This window comes from Saccoglossus kowalevskii, chromosome 14 (genome assembly GCF_978046115.1).
Source record: "Saccoglossus kowalevskii chromosome 14, keSacKowa6.1, whole genome shotgun sequence".
Classification (NCBI taxonomy): domain Eukaryota; kingdom Metazoa; phylum Hemichordata; class Enteropneusta; family Harrimaniidae; genus Saccoglossus; species Saccoglossus kowalevskii.
In genome coordinates, this window is record NC_140654.1 from 13,849,750 (window position 1) to 13,870,514 (window position 20,765).

The window sequence follows — 20,765 nt, forward strand, 5'->3', positions numbered from 1 at the left end:
ACGCATGAATCTTACTCGTTATTCATAAAAATTAATAAATTTTCACCTATCAAAAAATAGTTTCGTCTAACCCACAATTCCAAGCGGGAAACTCCAACATGGCGCTGTCAACATTAGTTCTTCGCACGTTTTGCAGGGGAATTTCCACGGTAAACTTCTTTTTATGCATATTTGAGATTCAGACCGGGTCACAAGTTTCACAAAATATTTAGTTTGCAGCAAAAGTAATATGGTATCGCAGTAAACTTCGAGCTATTTCGGCATCGTATCTAAATATATGCACGAAGCCTCGATCGGAGGAAAATATATATACATTTATACAACTGTGTACTAGTATATACATCAACTGTGTGGGTATACCCACTAGTAAAAGAAACCATATCGCTAGCTAGCCACGATATGTCTCGCTGCGTTTTTTGCATATTCCTTGTTTAGATAATTTCGTATTCTGAGTATGATAGAGGGTTTAAAAAATATTTACGAAAGACTTTAATGTTTAACTAATATAACATTGGGCCCGCCCATTTCTCAACAACAACGCAAATGATTTATACTGAAATGTCGTAATCGCATGCAATTTCACAGACGTGCATTTGCGCTCATGAAAGTAATATAATTGAAAACGCTTCAAAGCACACAAATGAAAGCAAATTTTGACTGCGGTATTGACACAGGAAGTTCCACACTACACAATACTATATGCTCACTTTCACTGCAAAAAGTATTTCATGTTTGATAAAAGAAATGAAAAAATGTCACACAAACAAAGACATCAATCCTCCATACAAAAGTTTTAAAATCACTCTCAAATCTTGATAAATTTTTTCTTTACTTTACTTTATTAGTTACCACGGAGCTAAAACCATGCCGTAACTATATGCAGAGTTAGAGTACAAGCATTCTAAGCGATGTAACTCATTCAAATCATAGATTCCTCAAATGCAGTTTTGTTCGAGTTTGGTGATTTGTAATAACTAGAAATTGCGCATGCAATTTTACAGCCATGCATTTGTGCTCATAAAAGTAAATATAATTGACAACGGGGCAAAGCACACAAATGAAAGCAAATTTTGACAGAAATATTTACACAGGAAGTTCCACACTGCACAATACTATAATATGCACACTTTCCCTGCAAAAAGTATTTCATGTTTGAAAAAAAAAAAAAAGGAAAAATGTCACACAAAAAAAGACAGACACCAATCCTACATACAAAAGTTTTATAATCACTCTCAAAATCTTGATAAGCTTTTTTCTTTACTTTACTTTATTAGTTACCATGGAGCTAAATCTATTTTCCATGCCGTACCTAAATAGTCATACATGCAGAGTAAAAGCATTGACAGCATTTTAAGCGACGTAACTCATGCAAATCACGGCAGATTCCTGAATTGCATTTTGTTGGAGTTTGGTGATTTGTAATAACAGGTTTGACATGTGGTCACAATTTGTAAAAGTACACTAAGTATTCCTCATCAGCCAATTTAGTGTGATGATTAGTATCAGTCTATTATCTTCGGTTTTGCCAAAGGTCAATCTCCTGTCCTTTGAAGTAACAGGGGGAATATAATGTGCAACTTGAGCATTTCTATGCTGTGTAACCCTCATTTATGGGAACCAGAACTAGAAATTGGTGGAGTTAACGGAAGTAGACATGGATTATTTAATATCTATTGATGGTTTTTAAAGAAAGATTTCAAAACTAAACAGCGCCACCAGTGGCTGTTTCTGACTATATGCGTCAAGCAGGTGTTTATTGGCTGGTGAGGAAGTGTGTCATTTATGTAACTTTCAGGATTCACCAAGTACTTTAGTTTGCCACTAATTACTTATTGGTGAAAATACACCAAAACATGCACAGGTCTATTTAAATTCCTCTAGAGTTTTGATCAGAAGAATACTTCTTAATGTGTAATCATGATTTTCTGTTGCAAGAATAATGGGTTTTCAGTCATCAGTTTCTCAAATTTGTTTTTTTTGCTGATTCAAAATTCAAACAAATATGTCAGATGTGAATGAATTTTCTCAACAGTCATAAATACGTATCTCTGGTTTTACAGAATATCCAAGAATTCATCCCAGTTTCTAGTTACTATGGAAAACACATTAGGCTGTATTCCGATGCTGCCACAAAGCAACGTGATGAGCCGTATACAATTAGAACACAAAAAGACGGAATAAGAACAATTTTTCTCAATGACATCAAAAAAAGGCAAGTGTTTTCATACCGTATTTACTCCATTAGGAGCAAATCTCTATTAGAAGTATACATAAACCAATTTACTAGATGCTGGATCATTAAAACATGAGATATTTTAACCACAGACACACCTCTGTCATTTACGTAAACGCATACATGTACCTTACTAATAGAACAAATACAATACTGTTACTTGTTTAACAATATTCCAGCTAAAACAAAGTATTTTACAGTACCAGTTACACATTATTGAACTAATGCATTATGGGATACCACGGCCTGAAAAATGTTTTTAAAAGCGCACTGGTTCTGGAACTCATATAATTCATAATATGAGTGGGAATGTTTCTCGAAAAAATCTACTATTCAATTTTCTTTTTTACTGAAAGTTTAGTTTCGGAGAGATCTATGAGAGCCTCTGAATCTTGTGTTTAAACAAATTTACTTTCTGTATTTCTTACATTTTGCATGATATATGTTAATTTAAAACTGACCTCTTGAAATTTGATGTGGTGGCTATCTCTGATCAACATTGAACTGACCTGAAACTGATGTTTATGAGCTCAAATCGAAGAATTAATCCAGCGGATTAATATTTTGAGTTTACTCAGCAGTGAAATCCTAGCATTGTATAATAACGCAGATGATTCTTAACAATGTTTTTAAAAAAATAGATATGTCTTTAGTCTGAGACCTGGAATCACAGTTATCGACAATGGTACTTAAATTTGCTTCTAAAATAAGATGTAAATTTTTAAACCATTGATCTTAATTAAATTGGAAGAAAGATCTATCGATCATACTCTGGTCACAAGTTGAACTGAAGTCTATGCAATATGGAACTTCTTTCATTCAGTCGTTTTCTTTTTGTATTTCCTTTTAGTAGTATGCGAGTGAATTTCTATTACCTCTCTAAAACTTGCTTTTGATTGTATTATGTCATATTTGGTTTCAGACATCAAAACAAAGTTATTGTCAGCTATTAAGTTACTGACTTGTTTGCTATGCAGGTTAAGAACTGATTAGAACTTATTAGATCAAACAATTTTGTTTTAGATGGTACGTCATCATAAAACACACACATTATAGTTATACAACCAGGCTTGGCTTCAAATGTATAAATTTCAGGAAAAGGGAATTGCATCTGCTACTGATATTCAAAGTGTTCCTCATTATTTAACTCCTGTTGTTGTTGCTTTGATCTAACCTATTCCCACACATAACAATATTATGACTTGCACAGCAAACCAGTCAGCAACTTAGCCAGCTATCAATGTTGCTGTTTTGGTGACAATTTTTTTTTTTTTTTTCTCCGTAGAAATGCTTTGTCACTTGCAATGTTAGAATCATTGAAGTCTGACTTACTCCATGAAATAGAAAGCGATGACTTGAGAGTTATTATTATCTCATCGTCAGGACCAGCTTTTAGTTCTGGACACGATTTAAAGGAGTTGGTATGTGATTTAATTTTATTTTCAACTTTGATATAAGGGATCGGTGTAACCTGGTAGTTGTACCTCATAGCGTCATGGGCTATTGTAATCGGCTTTAAATAGTTGCCTGTTGGTGAAAATCATGAAATATTGTCATCACTATTGCCATAAAATCAGGAGTTCTTAGCAGTGAAAATTAAGCAGTTTACAGAATCTTATCTTCACACCTTTGATTTGTTAGTCTCTATTTGGACACATTTCTGCCATTCTGGGAGTGGATATTGGTCATACACAGACAGATTTCTTTTAAACCTGGTACACCTTGATGCAGGTCATTTTGTTTTTCAGATCTTATTCAGAATGGCAGACTGGCAGTCATTTTGTTTTTAATGAATACTGTACTGTTATGTCTTATGTAATTTTTGATAACTCACATGGACTATGTCATACAATTACCCCGGTAATTGTTATAATGTGTACTTTAATAGAATACAATACAATCACTATTACCGGTACTAGTATTATCCATCTTCAAACTCAGTCAAAAGAAAATGTTTCACCCATTTTGCCCCTGTCATTGTTTCCGGCACACATTAATATAGGTCTCACATAGACAATCATTGCCTGAAAATTGTCAAATATGACCTTCATATTTTCAATATGTTCAAGTACATTGACCTTGAAATGATCTATTATTGTGGACCTTATTTTGTTAGCTCCACTGTCGACTTTGTGTCAAGTGATTGTCTGTCTTTTTACTTTTCCGACTTCTTCTTGAAAACTACAAGCCTGATTGCTTTGATATTATACATATAGCTACTACAGGTAGACCTCTCTCAGATTTGTTCATTTTGTGATGATATCTTCAATTCTCTAATTTTGATGAATATTTTTCTCAGTTTTTGTAAAAAGTGATACTTTCGACTTCTCGTTGAAAACCGCAAGTCCTATTGCTTTGATATTACATATATAGGTACTACAGGTGGACCACTCTCAGATTTGTTTATTTTCTAATAATATCTTTAATTGAAATGTTCACTACTAACAGCAGAGCTATCTTAGCCGAGATGCTTTTAGAAATGTAACATTCCTACATTTTTTCAGACGATGAGAGAAGGTAGAGACTACCACACAAAAGTTTTCAATACATGTTCTGACACAATGAAGATGATAAAAGAACTACCAGTACCAGTCATTGCACAAGTTCAAGGTAGGAAATTACTGTATTTACAATGCATGTACAGTAATAATCAAATTCTGTATATGCACCAATCAATCGCATTCCGAACCTGTGACATCACAGAACACAGTGGAAGCTTGGAAATGTGTGATTGTGTGAACCAATTATCTTACTTATAGCTCAATATCGAAATGCTGATTTTTCAGAGAGAAATAATTTGTTGAATTACTCATCAACTTAAAGGGCTGTGGTCGTCATGCTGCGCTTGTGCGACATTTGATTTGATAAACATTGATTTTCCCACAAATCAAGTACGCTCTTCTAATGAAAATCACGAGTACGAGTTTTGATCTGCGTGCGACATGCAGTAATTACCATTGATGACTACTTCAATGCCTTCCAATCACCAAAGAAATTACGTAGTTAAAGCTTGGTAATGTCTAAGTCTGTATTCGTTGGTCTGCGCAACAGTCAAATTCGCCATGCGGGGGGACGACCATAGCCCTTTAACTTCATCAAATATAATACTACTGGGGTAGTACAATGTAAAGGGTGGAAATACCCTCAAATTACTTACACATCTGTTGAATCCCACAAGATGTTTTGACATCATAACATTTTATGACCTTTAATTTTCCCGTTTTTAGAGGGTACATTCAATTTTACACATAACACAGGAGCAGAAAATAATCTATTTGTTTGATCCTACTTCAATTCATGTGAGATCTTTATCACATATTGCATATGCTCAAATTATAAATCTCTGTTAGTAATAATTCATAATAGCATCTTGATAACTGCATATTCTATCTTCACAAATACCGGATATTGAATCATGCTAAGGAAATAAAAATGCAAGACAAAACAGAAATCATAGATTGGCTCAGCCGTGGCAATTTTATTTTACCTTTCTTAAAGCGGGGGAGTCGTCACCTGCGCATGCGTCAGATAGTCATAGGGTGTTATTGTTTACAAACAAGCGTCTACCCATGAGCCTTTGCATTTTTAGTGTGTGTTGTTATCGTCACTTGAAACTTAATTCCCATGCGTACGCAGGTGACGTCCCTCTCGCTTTAAAACGTGGTCCAACGCGAAATTATTACAACTGGTCTTTTCTAAAGAGTATTTATTACTATTAATTATTCATTCTATGCAGTGACATTTTGGAACACTTCCAAAGTAGGCAAGTAAACATGCGCAAAGGATGCGCCAGTCAGATGTGCATTATAGTTGCGTAGCATTGCATCAGATCACAAATTTCTTATTGGTTGGCAGCTTCCAAGTAATGCTACTCATTAGAATAATTATCACCTCAAAAATGTGGTGACAACTATAGAGGGCGCGGTAGAACAGACCAGTCGTGGAAATTTCACATCAACACGAGAGATTCTACAAACTCTTTCTGTTAAGGCATATCATATTCAAACAATAAAATTTCCACAAATGTGCTAGTCTACAGAAATCAGTAAAAAACAATTTATGATAAACCCTTGGATTTTGGATGGTGGTGACCCTTCTGATTGCTGACCTTTGTCCCACTAATATTTTTGTGCAACATTTTGCCCATTTTAGGTATTTTTCTATAACTGTTTTGATAATTTTGGACCAAAATGATCAAAATTTCAGAAAAATATGAAAAAAATGATGCAAGTTTTATTTTGTGAATGTTTTTTTTTTCAAATGTTTTTTGTGCCAGGCGACAGTTCCTGATTTGTAATAGTACTAAAATTTCCATCCCCAAGTAGTAATTGATGTTTATCTGGAAGACTGTCTAGATTTAAAAATTTGCCCCAGTTATGAAATACTTTACCCCAAACACTGGGCAAAATCGTTGGTATACGGCGGGTACATTAGCGTATTCGCACGCGTATATTCCCGATATTCGAAGATATACGTTGGTCGGCGCACACGTACATTCAACGTATGTACGGGGAATACGCAACGTATATTCACACATTCGGAACATACTGATACGTAAATATACACAGCAGTATATTTACGCAGACCGGAAGTATACAGTGCGCACATTAACGTACACCTAATGCAGAACAATGCTGTCTAACGTATTCCTACGTATACTTAGTATATACGGACACGTGATAAACCACTGCACAGAGATAATACTGACGCAGATCGACGTATACGTAGCGTACACGGTCACGCAATAAACCAGTGCACACAATTAACATCGGCGTAGATCTACGTATATTTTGCGTATACTCGGCATATTTAAAGCGCATGCTATTGGCTGATTTTTCAGGAACATTTGCATACAGGTCACATATTTTAGGTCATGCTTCATTTCCGGTTAATCATTCACGTAGTAATTTGGTTCTTGGACGCCACACCTGCTTGTAATTTTTCTAGGTACTAGTATTTTGTTTATAAATAAAGTATCGATAGTATTACTCGTGTTTGCTACCGCAACACATTTATTTATAAACACAATACAACAACCTAGCAATATCACGAGCTCCTGTTACAGTCATATACATGTAAAGATAAAGAAATGGTTATTGGCACACCCATGGCCATCCCAGTGATCAGACGTTTTTTTTTATGAACACAGGACCAGCAACGAGGCATTAACCCTTTCTTTATCTGTAAGTTACAAGTGACTGTTCTCCCGTGACTTGCATCAGACTAGATCGCATACCACAGGAAATTAAACGTGGAAGGTGATTCACAATGAAATATTTGGCCACTCGATGTTCAACACAAGTAGGATCAGGGCAACGTGAACAGTTCATAATCGGAAATAACATTTACAGAAGATCTACGGTAAACGATAACACATTGCAACTAATGCAATTTCGTGTTAATTAATATTGAGGAGTTGTTTTTGGGTAATTGCAAAGGTGGGAATAAAAGACATACATTTGTGATTCAAGTGATTTAGTATTTATTTGTAATAACAATACACACACTTACAAGTACACAAATCTTCCTCGACATACATAAATAAATCATATGGGGTTTTAATTCCAATTTAATTGAAGGTGAAAAATAAGTTCATTTCAAGTGGTTTAAATTTAGTGGACTTCTTTAACAGAAATAACAAAATTCAACAATTAATGCATTTAATGTCAAGTAATTTATAAATTCAATGAAACAAAAGAAATAAAATTCCAGTTATAAGCTAAAAATATTGAAAGGGTTTGGGTTTGGGTAGGAATCAGAAAAAAATCACGCTGGTCATCAAAACTTAGGGCAATCACGTGGGGTTTGACAGGTACATGGTGGTCCTACTTATTTCTGGAGCATGCGGATCGGTTGCCTCCTTGCCACTCAGTTGTCTTAATCCAAAATCAAGTCGTTCAGTGCCATGACCTGAATGTCGGAGACCTCACAATGAACATTCCTTTCCGATCTTCTTCGCCGTCTTCCTCATCTGACATCATAATGTCCACAACTTTCGTCACCATCTCCCACATCTCTTGTTCTTCCTCTTTAACTTCTTTTCTCGACATTCCGCCAGCTGCAATGATAGAAATGTCATTTATAACTAACACTATATTTATTATTACTGCTATTTTAACAAGCTTGAATAAAACGAATTCAAAATTATAAAAACTATAAATTAACACTTACTCATCTCCTCCTTGGTTCTTTATTTGTTTTTTCCAAGCTGTCTAAAAACACTCTCGTCTCTCTCTGTCATTTTCTGGTAACAGTACCTAAAATAGAATATGTAACAGTTTAATTGAGATTTGTCAAGCAAATTAGAATAGAAAAAGGTGTTGTATTATAATGTTTGGTGACCTGGACAGTTTTTACTCAATATATCACCGACTCAACAGTGGGCAATGAGATTCAAACCTACCTCCCGCTCGAAATCAAAACGTGCTAATCATTGTAAATATGTATTTTATCTTTAAAATTATAGGGGAGGAAAATTTGTTAAGAACACGCAAGCCAATCACTAAGAATAACAAATGCACGCGAGCTGTAGCTGGAACAAACGTTGACACATTCAAGAAAAAAATAAAAAAATATAAATAAGACAGCGTGAAAAAAAATTAATTGCAATGGTCATATCCCGTGATTTCAAATGTTTGCCTTAAATATTATGCCACATAAAACTGTTGTTAAAATGCAAGTTGGTATGAAGTATTAGTGCTATATGACTACATCCACCCACACTTGCTTACAGGAAGTCAGTAGAAGACAAAAGATTTCTTCGTTAGTGTGGGGATACGTTGGTCAGCGTGGGGGGAAACAGAGGTGTTAATCCGAAAATTCATTGTCTGTTCTTGTTTGTGATTGGTTCAGGCAACGTTTCGAGGATCGCGTCGTAGCTCCTTCGTTGGTAGTGGGAGCGTGTAAATGGCGAGAGCCGGGTTACCACGAAAGTTGGGTTACCGCTATCGCCATTTATACACTACCATATTTTATTTAATAAAAAAATAAAACAAAAGACTGTATGCAAGTCTAACGCCCACTTTACACTAGCCCGTATCGGTTAATTGCTGAACAGCCTGAGCCCTTTGTTAATTTGAGTAGAGCTCTTTGAAAACAATGAAGGATCAGACAAAAGCATGGAACAACGGACATCACATGGTATAACCAGGCAAACATGAATTACTAGTAATTTGGGTGAAGAGGTCAATTAATTAGATCGGACATCAATTTTCGACTTTCGCATACTTACTTTTTTTCTGACACTTAAAATAAAATTGCGTATATAGCGATTTACAGGCTGTAATCAAAATCGATCCACTGAATACAAGTTATAATAGTTACAATGAAATGGTATGAACTAAATGTGAAAAATTTAACAGTGACTTTTCTATGCGTGTTTGAAATAACACAGCTAGACACGCTACATCGACTGAAAGTTAAACACAACTTACATAAATACTGCAGGGTCAATCCGGACACGCTGATTTTCAGAACTTCTAAAAGGGTTGATATTATTCTCTTGTGGTGACTTGGTTTCGGTTTTTAAAATAGCATGCTTTTTTCTGTCTGTTTTGATGTAGCCATGACTTCCTTGCGCAAACGATTTACTTTTGTAACTAAAGATCGCATAATGTTGGTGATCCGAGATGCTTGAAGACTGTGGGCGAGATCTATCAAAACTTCCGAATAAACTTTGACTTGGTGAAGATGAGATCAGCCTGAACGCTGAACGTCAGACAATCGACAACTACGATGGAAATGGGACATCTTGTTCCTGGATTAATGCAACAATTACGTAACTGATTTCAAAAGGGCTCATCACTTCAGTCACGTTAGCGTATAGCATTTTGTTAGTAGGGGTGTGCGATTGCGAAATTCGACATTTCACAGTTTCATCATGTTCGATTATTAATTTATTTCCACCAGTAATATAGATATTTGTTATTTTACTATTTTGTACGTACTAAAAACGTAGTGTTTGATTTGTTAGTGACGACGGTTCCAACTCAGCCCATAATGATAACGTCCAACCAGTGTATTGCGCTCTCATTATTTTGGACAGTGTTATACGGACGCCTGTTCACGCAAAGAATTGTGGGACACTCTACCACAAATAAAGATGAAATGAATATATATACCCGAACGAGAGACTGCACCATTGGAGTATCTCTCACGTACACCATAGACTATGGAAAACGGAAAATTTCTAGTAAAATGTATTTAGGAATTCAAATGATAGTAAGAGACAAACATTTATTTAAATTTATAAATGAAACCTGATAACAAAATACAAGTTTACAGACAGATTCGGAAAAGGATCGTCGTGACCCAAGTATAAATAGGCTTCTAAACAATATGAATTATTTCTTTGCAATTCTCGCTGCAGTAAACAGTAGATGTATGTGGCTATGAATATCACTGCAGTTATTCAATGTTATATTCATGACAATAATTAAAGTTAAAATTAAGATTTTGTTGAATAAAGGTACAAAAAAAACATGAACCGGTAAACCGTTGCGCTGCTAAGCATGAATAGTTAACTGATGTCAATCGATGTCACGTGATGTGAATGCACTAAAACATGAATCGTCAGTCTAGTTTTCACAAACATTTACACAGTTCCTAATATGTTGCCAAGTACCACATAGCAGGTTCAACCATAGACTGTCTATGGTTCAACGAAGACAATGAGAATTGTGTTCGCAAATCTGGAACGTCACTGCAAAGAGTACTAGCCAGAAATATCCATAGTTGTTTGAAATGAAAATGCGATGTTTAGCGTTGTTCACTGTATGTGTTCCGAGTGTATGTGGTGATATCACAGTCAATAGTAGAGTGACTGTGGTGATATAGATCGGATTCTGAAAATAACGCAGCGTACGATGGTAAATGGATTAGAAATGAAACTCCGTAATCAAACGATCCCTAGAAATAGCGATGACGGCAAATTCGACCAATTTTGTTACATGTGTCTCAGTGAGAATTCATTTCACTTTCTTGGTATGGACTTTGTGGCTATTCTTACCAAAATGCCGATCGGCCAACATTCACGTGTATGAGACCACAAGCCGGCCCCGAGAAACACGCACACGACCCGAATGGAAAGTATTTTAACACTCGCCAAAATATTCACACCTGTATTGTTCGCATTCATTCAGGCTTGCGAATGATATTGCAATTAATCAACGTATACTCTATTGTGCAATTTCCTGTCTTGTGTTCGAATTCACCAGTGTATAGTGAGACAAATGAAGACGTCACGTTAATATCAAAGCGATGGTACACTTCAGTCAGGAAATGTTTTTTTTTTATTTAGAAATCAGTAACAACCGTTTCTAAATTGTACCTGTACATAGCCATTTCTCAATTACATGTACTCGGCAAAACAGGAGACGTTTTTAGATCGATTCAAGACGCCATGCGAGTCGACAGTTCCGGTAATTATTTATTATAAGTACTGGCGGCCGCGATCCCAAATAAAACCGGACAATTCCACGCGCACAGTATTCTCCACGTATGCGTAAATATACAGACTTCGTAAAACAACGTTAATTGTACTACGAGAATGCATGTAAAATACGTACGTATACGCTGCGTGCCACCCAAGGCGGGCATGTGTGAAAGAAACCATAAAAATACGTAGCGCATATGTACGTATATTCCACGATTTGTATACGTACTCATATCTGCGTATACTAAACGTATACCGTGAATATACACAAAATGTTTATCTCCGTATACAATCGTATATCAACGATTTTGCCCAGTGAAAGCTCCTTTGAATATTGGCAGTCTACAAATAAATGTAGTAAAGTTTCATCTGTTTTTTTACAAAAAGTACACAGGGGAGATGATGCATAAGCTGGGGACATTTTAAATAAAATAAATATATAGAATATTTCTCAAAATTTTACAATAAAACGCACGTGACTTGGATTCTATTGTAACCTTGTACGGAAATGCATACAATTTTTTTCCAGTCTAAAGTTATAGTAGGAAACAAATTTTAGTAGTATATTTCGCTTTTCGGGGGGGGGGGATTTCCTTGTAACTAGTATTTGGGTAAATATTCTCGTAGACATTTTGCTAATAACTATAATTTTACCATCACTAGGAACACTTACTGGGAGAGTGGGTCTAACAACATGAGAACATTTAATATGCCAAGTTTTCGGAATTGCATCCACAAGACCAAACCATTTTAAAAAAATTGCCGTGCCTTCCAAACGATTAACCAATAGATCCCAAGACAGAATTTTACCATTCTTATCATATAAATCCGTAATATAAACTATACCTATGTTATACAATTCTTTATAAAAGAGAGATTTTCCTTGAATAATAATATTTTGATTGTTCCAAATAATCTCACTTGCGATTTCTTGAAGATTTCCCGGGGGTTTATGTAAATTTACTGACGACCATGCATGAAGAACAGACTCGTAAAAGGGTGGCAAGTTTATCGGTAACATTTCCCTATTATAATTACACTGGAACAACAAATTTGCTCCACCTACCGAATTAAGATACCAATCAAAAACTTGTTTCCATGGATGGTAATTTTTATCAAAAAACTTTTCAACCCAATTTGCTTTTGCTCCAACATACATGCTCAATAAATCCGGCATAGCCAAACCCCCCCTTTAACATATTACCAATCACAGTGTTTCTGGCGATCTGGTGACAAAAGTTACGTCTTTAGCACTCTGATGCTTATTAATAATGACAATAGTAAGGCCAAAAGATAAAAAAAATTGTGTTGTGTATACCTCAACCTATCTTATTTTTTACTGGCCGATCCTAAATTTTGGCCATATTTGAGAAAATATCACAAATTTGTGCTTTCAATGAAATTTTACAGAAATTCAAAACTTTAAACTTTGACTTTAAACTTGATTTACGACACTCATATCTGCAAAACAGTCCTTTATACGCAAAAATAATAAACACTGTAAAAAAATCTCTACCTACCTACCGGTAATCTATTTTTGAAAAGCATTTTATATGAACCAGAATTTTTTGTTATTAAGCCTGAACCAGTTTTATTTTCATTGTTTTCAACAATTCCGTCCTGTCCTTCTGTATTGCAGGTTTGGCCACTGCTGCTGGTTGTCAGTTGGTAGCTAGCTGTGATATTGCTATTGCTGCTGAAAACTCCACATTTGCAACTCCAGGGTAAGTGGACAAACAAGAAAAATGCCCATATATGGAGTTTGTATGCAAATGATTTCTTAGTATATAAATAAAAATTATATGGCTTTCTGGAAACTTAAAATGTTTCTGTTATTAATCTTGTCACCACCAGCCATATTTTTTATCAATTCTGATCATGATGTCAATGAAATGTTTTTTGTTTTGTATTTTTGCTCAAGTTTCTTTCTTAAAAACAATATGACATATACTGCACCTTCAGCTTTACATGCTCTAAATGTCTAAGTAGGTCCCGTCTGAGCAATCATAAAACGGGGAGGTACACCAAACCCAAAACCGAAATAGGAATTATTAAATGCCCCTTTTACGAAAAATTGCGAAAAGCAAGAGACTACTAAACACATTATAAACTTCATGAATATGAGTGACTACAACAAATTTTTAAAATTAATGGGTGATAAAAACCTGAATGTACAAATACTAGTTGCCCAATTTATCAAAAATAACATGTACCTCAGACAGCAACATCCTCTGGCAAATTAGCATAAATACTTTTCTCCTTTAATACGTTTTTTTTTTTCATTTAGTCTTGTTCGTTCCATGTTTCATTGATTTACTCTATATTGCTTATTTTTTTTTATTTTATCTATTTTTTTTATTATTATTACATTATCACCAGTTTTTTAACTGTAGTTTTTTTTTTTTTTTTTTGTATTTTTAAAAATCATTTTCGTGCTTTAGATACTAATTTTTGTAAAATATGTGTTCTAGTAGTTAGTGTAACCATTTTAATTCCTTCTGAGGAATTTGAAGTGTTTCAATAAAACTAAAACTAAATTAAACAAAAATAAACTAAAAGCTGTATCATATTTTTTTTCTTTTTTAATAGTCAGGCCAGGTGACGGGTATTGTCTCTGTTGTCTCTCCTTACTCTATTTGTGTGCAAATTGTAAGAGCAAGTGCTGATTCCATGTTTAGGAATATATGTCCACCATATCATAAAGGCATTATTGCAATTTCATTCACTATTCTGGTGTCAAACAAACTCAAAGACATACTTATTGGTGAATTTTGGACAGTGGGTGTCGTGTAACAGATTTAGTGCATATATAATGCAAGTTTAGCTGTAGAATGCCCTGCTTCAGTTGTAGTGTATTCAGCTTCAGTTGTAGTGTATTCAGCTTCAGTTGTAGTGTATTCAGCTTCAGTTGTAGTGTATTCAGCTTCAGTTGTAGTGTATTCAGCTTCAGTTGTAGTGTATTCAGCTTCAGTTGTAGTGTATTCAGCTTCAGTTATAGTGTATTCAGCTTCAGTTGTAGTGTATTCAGCTTCAGTTGTAGTGTATTCAGCTTCAGTTGTAGTGTATTCAGCTTCAGTTGTAGTGTATTCAGCTTCAGTTGTAGTGTATTCAGCTTCAGTTATAGTGTATTCAGCTTCAGTTGTAGTGTATTCAGCTTCAGTTGTAGTGTATTCAGCTTCAGTTGTAGTGTATTCAGCATCAGTTGTAGTGTATTCAGCTTCAGTTGTAGTGTATTCAGCTTCAGTTGTAGTATATTCATCTTCAGTTGCACATATAGTTTCAGTTGTAGTATATCCTGTTTCAGTTATAGTATATCTTCCTCAGTTGTAGTATATTCAGCTTCAGTTGGAGTATATGGAGTATATGCTGTTTCAGTTGAAGTAATTGGGGTATATATAGCTTCTACTGTAGTATAGGGTGCTTCAGCTAATGAAGTAGGAACTCAACGATAGCTTCTGCTGAGGTATATGCTTCTGTTACAATGTGTTTTAAAATTATAGCATTGACTGTTATTCTGTGTTTACCATAGAGTGAACATTGGCTTGTTCTGTTCTACACCGGCCGTTGCTATCGGCAGAGCTATACCTCAGAAAGTTGCCATGGAGATGTTATTTACAGGGAAACCAATAGATGCCCAAGGTAATTCCATGTTAAGAGCTGCAAATTCAATTTTTCACTATTAAAGGCTATGCCTGAACTTGAATGCCTTTAAATTGATACCCTTTATTTACCTCACTATTTAAATAAATCAAGACATGTTTAAGAAGTTTGGTCTTGACACTGGGTGCCTAAATTCAGAATACTAGTTGAGTCTAAGCATCTATGAAAGGTAGAATTTGATTCGCCGCAAAAAATCTGTCAACAAACAAGCTGCTCTCTGATTGGTCTGATTATTGGGTATCAGGGTTGGGTAGCCAATCAGGTACAATCTTGTAAGTATAGCTTCACATTGACTTCAGAATACTGATAATAGTTTCTTTAGGCCAGACTTTTATTATCCCTTGTTTCGCGAACCCGCCGAAAAAACAGGAGCCGAAAATGAAATAAAAATAAAATTTTATTTCAGCGTAATTTCTTGCACCCACTGACTTGTAAGTGCCAAAAAATTGCTAAAAAAACTTATTTTTATCTTCATTTTTTTCCGCCCGCCGCATAACAAACCTAAGTTGCATTTTCGTAGGAGTATTATGATTAAAGTACCGAAGTCTCGCACAGATGAGAAACAAGGTTATACATGGAATAAAATTTTATTTCATTTCTTCTCTCCGATCAATGATCTCACTTACAATTCCTTGAGAATCACACAAATCTAATGAAAAAAAAAAATAATTTTATTTTTTTTTCGCCCTCCTCAAAAAAATTGCCTTATAAATAAATAAATAAATAAATAAATAAAAAAAGTCTGGCCTTACCTGAATGGAAATCCTACATGTCTGAATCTTGCCACAGAGGGCAGTATTATACTTTGTTGTAGTACTTCCACTTTCCTCATGTGAGTTCCTCTCTTTTTTCCAGCTGCCTTAAAGCATGGACTTGTCAGTAAGATTGTACCAAAAGAAAAGCTAGAAGAAGAGGTATGTACAAGACATCACCATGCACATTGTTTGACGACATCATAAGCCAATCACTGAAGGCATTCAAAAACACACACATCTTATCATCACCTGCATCAGTTTGAAACCTGTATACATACCTGTACAATAAAATGCAGGAAATGTTTGAATTTCAGAGAATTAAATGTTTTGTTGATCTGTTGATCAACATTAAATGTATGTATTCAAAAACATTTTATATTAAAAGTTAAACATTATATATATTTCTGTTGTATTAGATATTCTTAATCTGCAGAAAAAAAATTATAAAACCATATTGTTTTTAATTTTTTCCTGAGACGAGAAGCAAAGCTGCTCTTTTGGCCTTGCACACAATTCCTATAAGATGCACATATGACTTATCTACATCATTTTGACATCCTCGCGGGATAAGAAGACTTATTTGAAATGTGTATTTCATATTTGTCACAAATTGCAGAAAAGTGGTCGTGATGGTCACCACCTCATGTCAAAACCGACAACAAAAATGCAACTGAGTTTTAAGGCAAACTGCTCAGACTATATTTGTCTTCAAGCGTTATCAATAACATTCTGAGTAGTACAAAATATAAATATATCACCAAGCAATGGTTTACAACCTTGGCATTCTCATTAATTTTTACAATGGTTTACGTAAACACGGATATATCGATTAATTAAAGCGAGAGGGTCGTCACCTGCGCACACGTGTGAATTGGGTACCAAGCGATGAATACAACACACGCTAAAAACATAAAGGCTCATGGGTAAATGCTTGTTTGTAAACAATGACACGCTATGACCATCTGACGCATGCGCAGGTGACGACTCCCTCGCTTTAAAGTGATACACTTATCTTAGAGTTCTTGGCATTGTGCGTCTTATATTAAAGACCCACAGTTGCCGTGTTCGATATTGATTTCATCTGACGTGTGCAGCATGTGTGAAATACATAGTTAGTCAAGACAAAATTTGAACTTGTCTGATTTTTTTAATTTCATGATTATATGATAATGGAACGCCACTCGACCAATCATCATGCTTTTAGACAATGAATTAAGGTTTATTCTGGAATTCGATTGGAAGTTTGTTCTGATCTGATTTGAAGTGAATGTCATGTGATGTTAATTTACATAAAAGCTTGTTATTTTTACCATTGTCGTTTATTACTTCCACAGACAATGGCAGTTGCCAGACAAATTTGCAAGTCTAGCAGGGCTGTGATAGCATTGGGAAAGTCATGCTTCTATCACCAGATTACTAAAGATTTGTCAGATGCTTATAGGTAAGTGTTGTCATGGTAACACTAATGGTTAATGTGTTTGCCTCACCTTCAGCTCTGGTGTCATCAATTGAATGGTCATGACCTTGATGACTTGCCGGCTACAAATCATGATATTTCATGTGTTATGTTTTCAGTAGTTGGTTATGTTTTCAGTAGTTGGTTTGTCTGTCTGTTAGTAAAATTATAAAAAAAGTCATGGACTGATTGCTCTGAAATTTTTACCAGAGATGTGTCTGCCCAAGAAAGAACCCATTCAATTTTGATTGTTATCCAGATTACCATCTGGATACAGGAATTTTTGGAAATGTAGGAATATAGAACTCCCAATTACTACTATTAGTTCTATTGGATACTATGATCCAGAATAAAACAAAAAAATAAGTGAGATGGGTTCTGTGGATTGCAGGTGGCAATTAACACTAAAGCAATTAAATTATCCATACCTATGCTGAATCAGTAGTGTGCCAAAGAATTTGATGCATTGTCAATAGTTACAAAGTTAGATCCGGATGAAAACTGACATTACGAAAATATTGATTTTTGGGAATGACTATTGAGGTAATAAGTGATATAAAATAATTCCAAGTTCTAAGAATATGTTTTCATAATTGAGGAGTTCAATAATGTAGACAAAATGAATGCTGGGAAATTAATTTTAGGTACAAGTCACAATATGTGTGTGCTGGGGCTGCTTGCCGGAGGTCTTTTTTTCAGCTTTTGTTAATAAAATTTTCAACTCTTTATTTCAGACAAGCTTCAGAAATAATGGTGTTCAACTTAGATTTGAAGGATGGCCAGGAAGGCATTAATGCATTCATAGAAAAAAGAGAACCATCGTGGAGCCATGAATTTACACATGTTAACGAGAACGAATAACAAACCAATAAACATCCACAAGAATGATTATCAATACAGGGTGTGCTTTATATTCAAAGTCTATTACCCATCAGTGTTTATATGGTTTGTAATATATTCACTATAATCATAGACAGTTTAGTAGTTCTACTGTACTGTCTATGCTTTAACCAAATTGTAGAATTCTATCAGAAGAAATTTTTATCCACTGATTACAACTCTTTCAACATGACTGGTAGAATACATAAAACATGTAAGCACCAATGTGTTCTCAAAAGTGACTTGGCTGAGAAGGGATCACATACAACATAAGCTTGTACACAACCATCAAACACTGACACTGGTCACTGGTAGCATATGCTACGTTTACACGACAGCATTTTATCGGAGCCCTGCGGCTCGAACCAGCAAAAATGGCCGTGTATACTCCAATAAACCATCAGGGTTGAACTCTGATAGGGTTGAACCCCAACATGGCTCCTACCGTGTATACGCATAGAGGCAATCGGAGCCGAAATCATGCCGTCAATCGCCTTCTCCAAGTAATTTCTGATTTCAATTATGGCGGGGACAACATCGTTTGTAATTTCACGCAATTTCAGGTTTGACGAAGAGGTCTTGGTTCTCATTTGACCCCGACTGTGTAAACGCATTGAAGATAATCTTCTGTTAATCAGTGGGGAGAACAGTAGTTCCGCTCCGGTAGAATGCTGCCTTGTAAATGTATAGCAATAGTGGTTGTTGCATCAGACTCGTGAACTGTGGACCCAAGCTCAAATCCTACCTTAGGCTGAACATCAAAAAAGGGTTGTTTCTTTACCCTGGGTTAGTGTGCCACATACTCAATGTGAAGGTCAATTCTACTGGCTGACCTTCATTTACTAACAAATATGACTTTGGGTAACCTTGGTTAATGTCTTGTGCTTGCAACGCCATGGTTGACGCCATGATATGTAACTTTAGTGATATTACAGCTGTTGTGTCTATTAAATATCACTCATACGCATTCAGCCATGACAAAAAAAACAGTAACTGCAGATTTTATTTCTTGTTTATGCTGCGAAAGATGGTATAACAAATTTAAATTTAAAGTACTTTCAATATGTTAGATATGTATTAGAAATGAGTTTTTATATATTGGTAAATTGCTCTACTTTATACAGCTAACTAGAATGGGTGCATCGAAACTTTATATGCATCCATGAAAACAAGTTCTTGTAATCATGTATCTGATTTCAATAAATTTACATACTAACATATAATGAATGCATTTGTATATACTAATTATGTCCAAACCTGGGACTTGTGTTTTGGATTTCAACCATTCAATGCATCTGTACTCTTGATTTCTAAGACTTACCTGGACTGATTTGGTTCAAAGTTGGTACCAAGTCGTATGCATGTCAATTTGTTTTTCAATTCATTAGACCTTAGCTTGCTATTTTTGACGGTTTCATAGCCCAATACTCAACACTCGTTGAGACTTTTGTTCACCTTTTGTGGTCAGATGATACACCAGGCTTCTCTAAGATAATACAATAATATGATGATATTTGACCTGTCACTGTCTGTGACTTCAGTGTATTCCAACGATATTAATTAACATCACGACTTTGCTGTGGCTCTGAACTAAAATGTACTACAACTCTTTTAGTCTGACACGGACTCAACTTTGACATCTGGTACTGACTGGCTGTGACGGACTCAACATGTTCTAGAATATTCTGAATAACGACATGAACAGTATTTCTAGCAGTTTGGAATTATTATGTTCATAAATAATTCATTTCAACAGCTAAACGTGCAAAAATAATTAAAACAGCTGAATTAGACAAAAAATTAACAAAATATTGAAAATGATTACATATCTGCATGTGTATGTTGCATGTGTTTGGGACCAGTCAAAGAGAATATGATCTGCTTATTCCTGGAGCCTTTCAGAAATAATATCTCCATTGTTAGGGATAATATTATCCCCCTTGCTTTGCGAGCACTCTCGAATGATAATATCTTTCCTTTCTTTGGAACCACTCGGGGGGGGGGGGGGGGGGTAATATTGCTACCTGATTTTGGACCACTCTGGGATAATATCACCACCTGATTTTGGACCACTCCGAGATATTATCTTCTTTGCTTTGGGACCACTCAAGGATAATATTATTATCTTCTTTCTTGATTATATCTTCATAAGGAACATTCTCTCTTGCTGGTACCACACAGACAATATTGGGACTGCTTAGGTATAATATTAATTTTTTATTTCTTGGAACCAATGAGAGATAATACCTGCCCGTATTGGAGCCAATAAGAAAAATATTTTCAGTTGAAGAATATTTTTGCCACTTATTACTGGGACAGGTCAGAAATTTATATATCATTTAGTTATTC

The 20,765-nt window shown here is 35.1% G+C and overlaps 1 protein-coding gene across 1 annotated transcript; it reads left to right on the top strand.

The window, feature by feature from the left end:
• The first annotated feature begins 69 nt into the window (after positions 1–69).
• On the top strand, positions 70–19,639 carry LOC100376548 (enoyl-CoA hydratase domain-containing protein 3, mitochondrial-like). Its single transcript, XM_006825962.3, has 9 exons — positions 70–149; positions 2,061–2,212; positions 3,519–3,654; positions 4,738–4,843; positions 13,306–13,390; positions 15,196–15,305; positions 16,182–16,240; positions 17,416–17,522; positions 18,272–19,639. Exons 1-9 carry the CDS (start codon positions 99–101, stop codon positions 18,396–18,398), a joined length of 933 nt encoding a protein of 310 aa, XP_006826025.1. The 5' UTR covers positions 70–98; the 3' UTR covers positions 18,399–19,639.
• Positions 19,640–20,765: the final 1,126 nt, after the last annotated feature.

Excerpts from the sequence above, each read along its gene's own strand:
- LOC100376548 (XM_006825962.3), top strand. The coding sequence starts at position 99 with ATGGCGCTGTCAACATTAGTTCTTCGCACGTTTTGCAGGGGAATTTCC. Across the intron at positions 2,213-3,518 it reads CTCAATGACATCAAAAAAAG|AAATGCTTTGTCACTTGCAA; the intron begins GCAAGTGTTTTC and ends TTTTCTCCGTAG. Across the intron at positions 3,655-4,737 it reads GACACGATTTAAAGGAGTTG|ACGATGAGAGAAGGTAGAGA; the intron begins GTATGTGATTTA and ends ACATTTTTTCAG.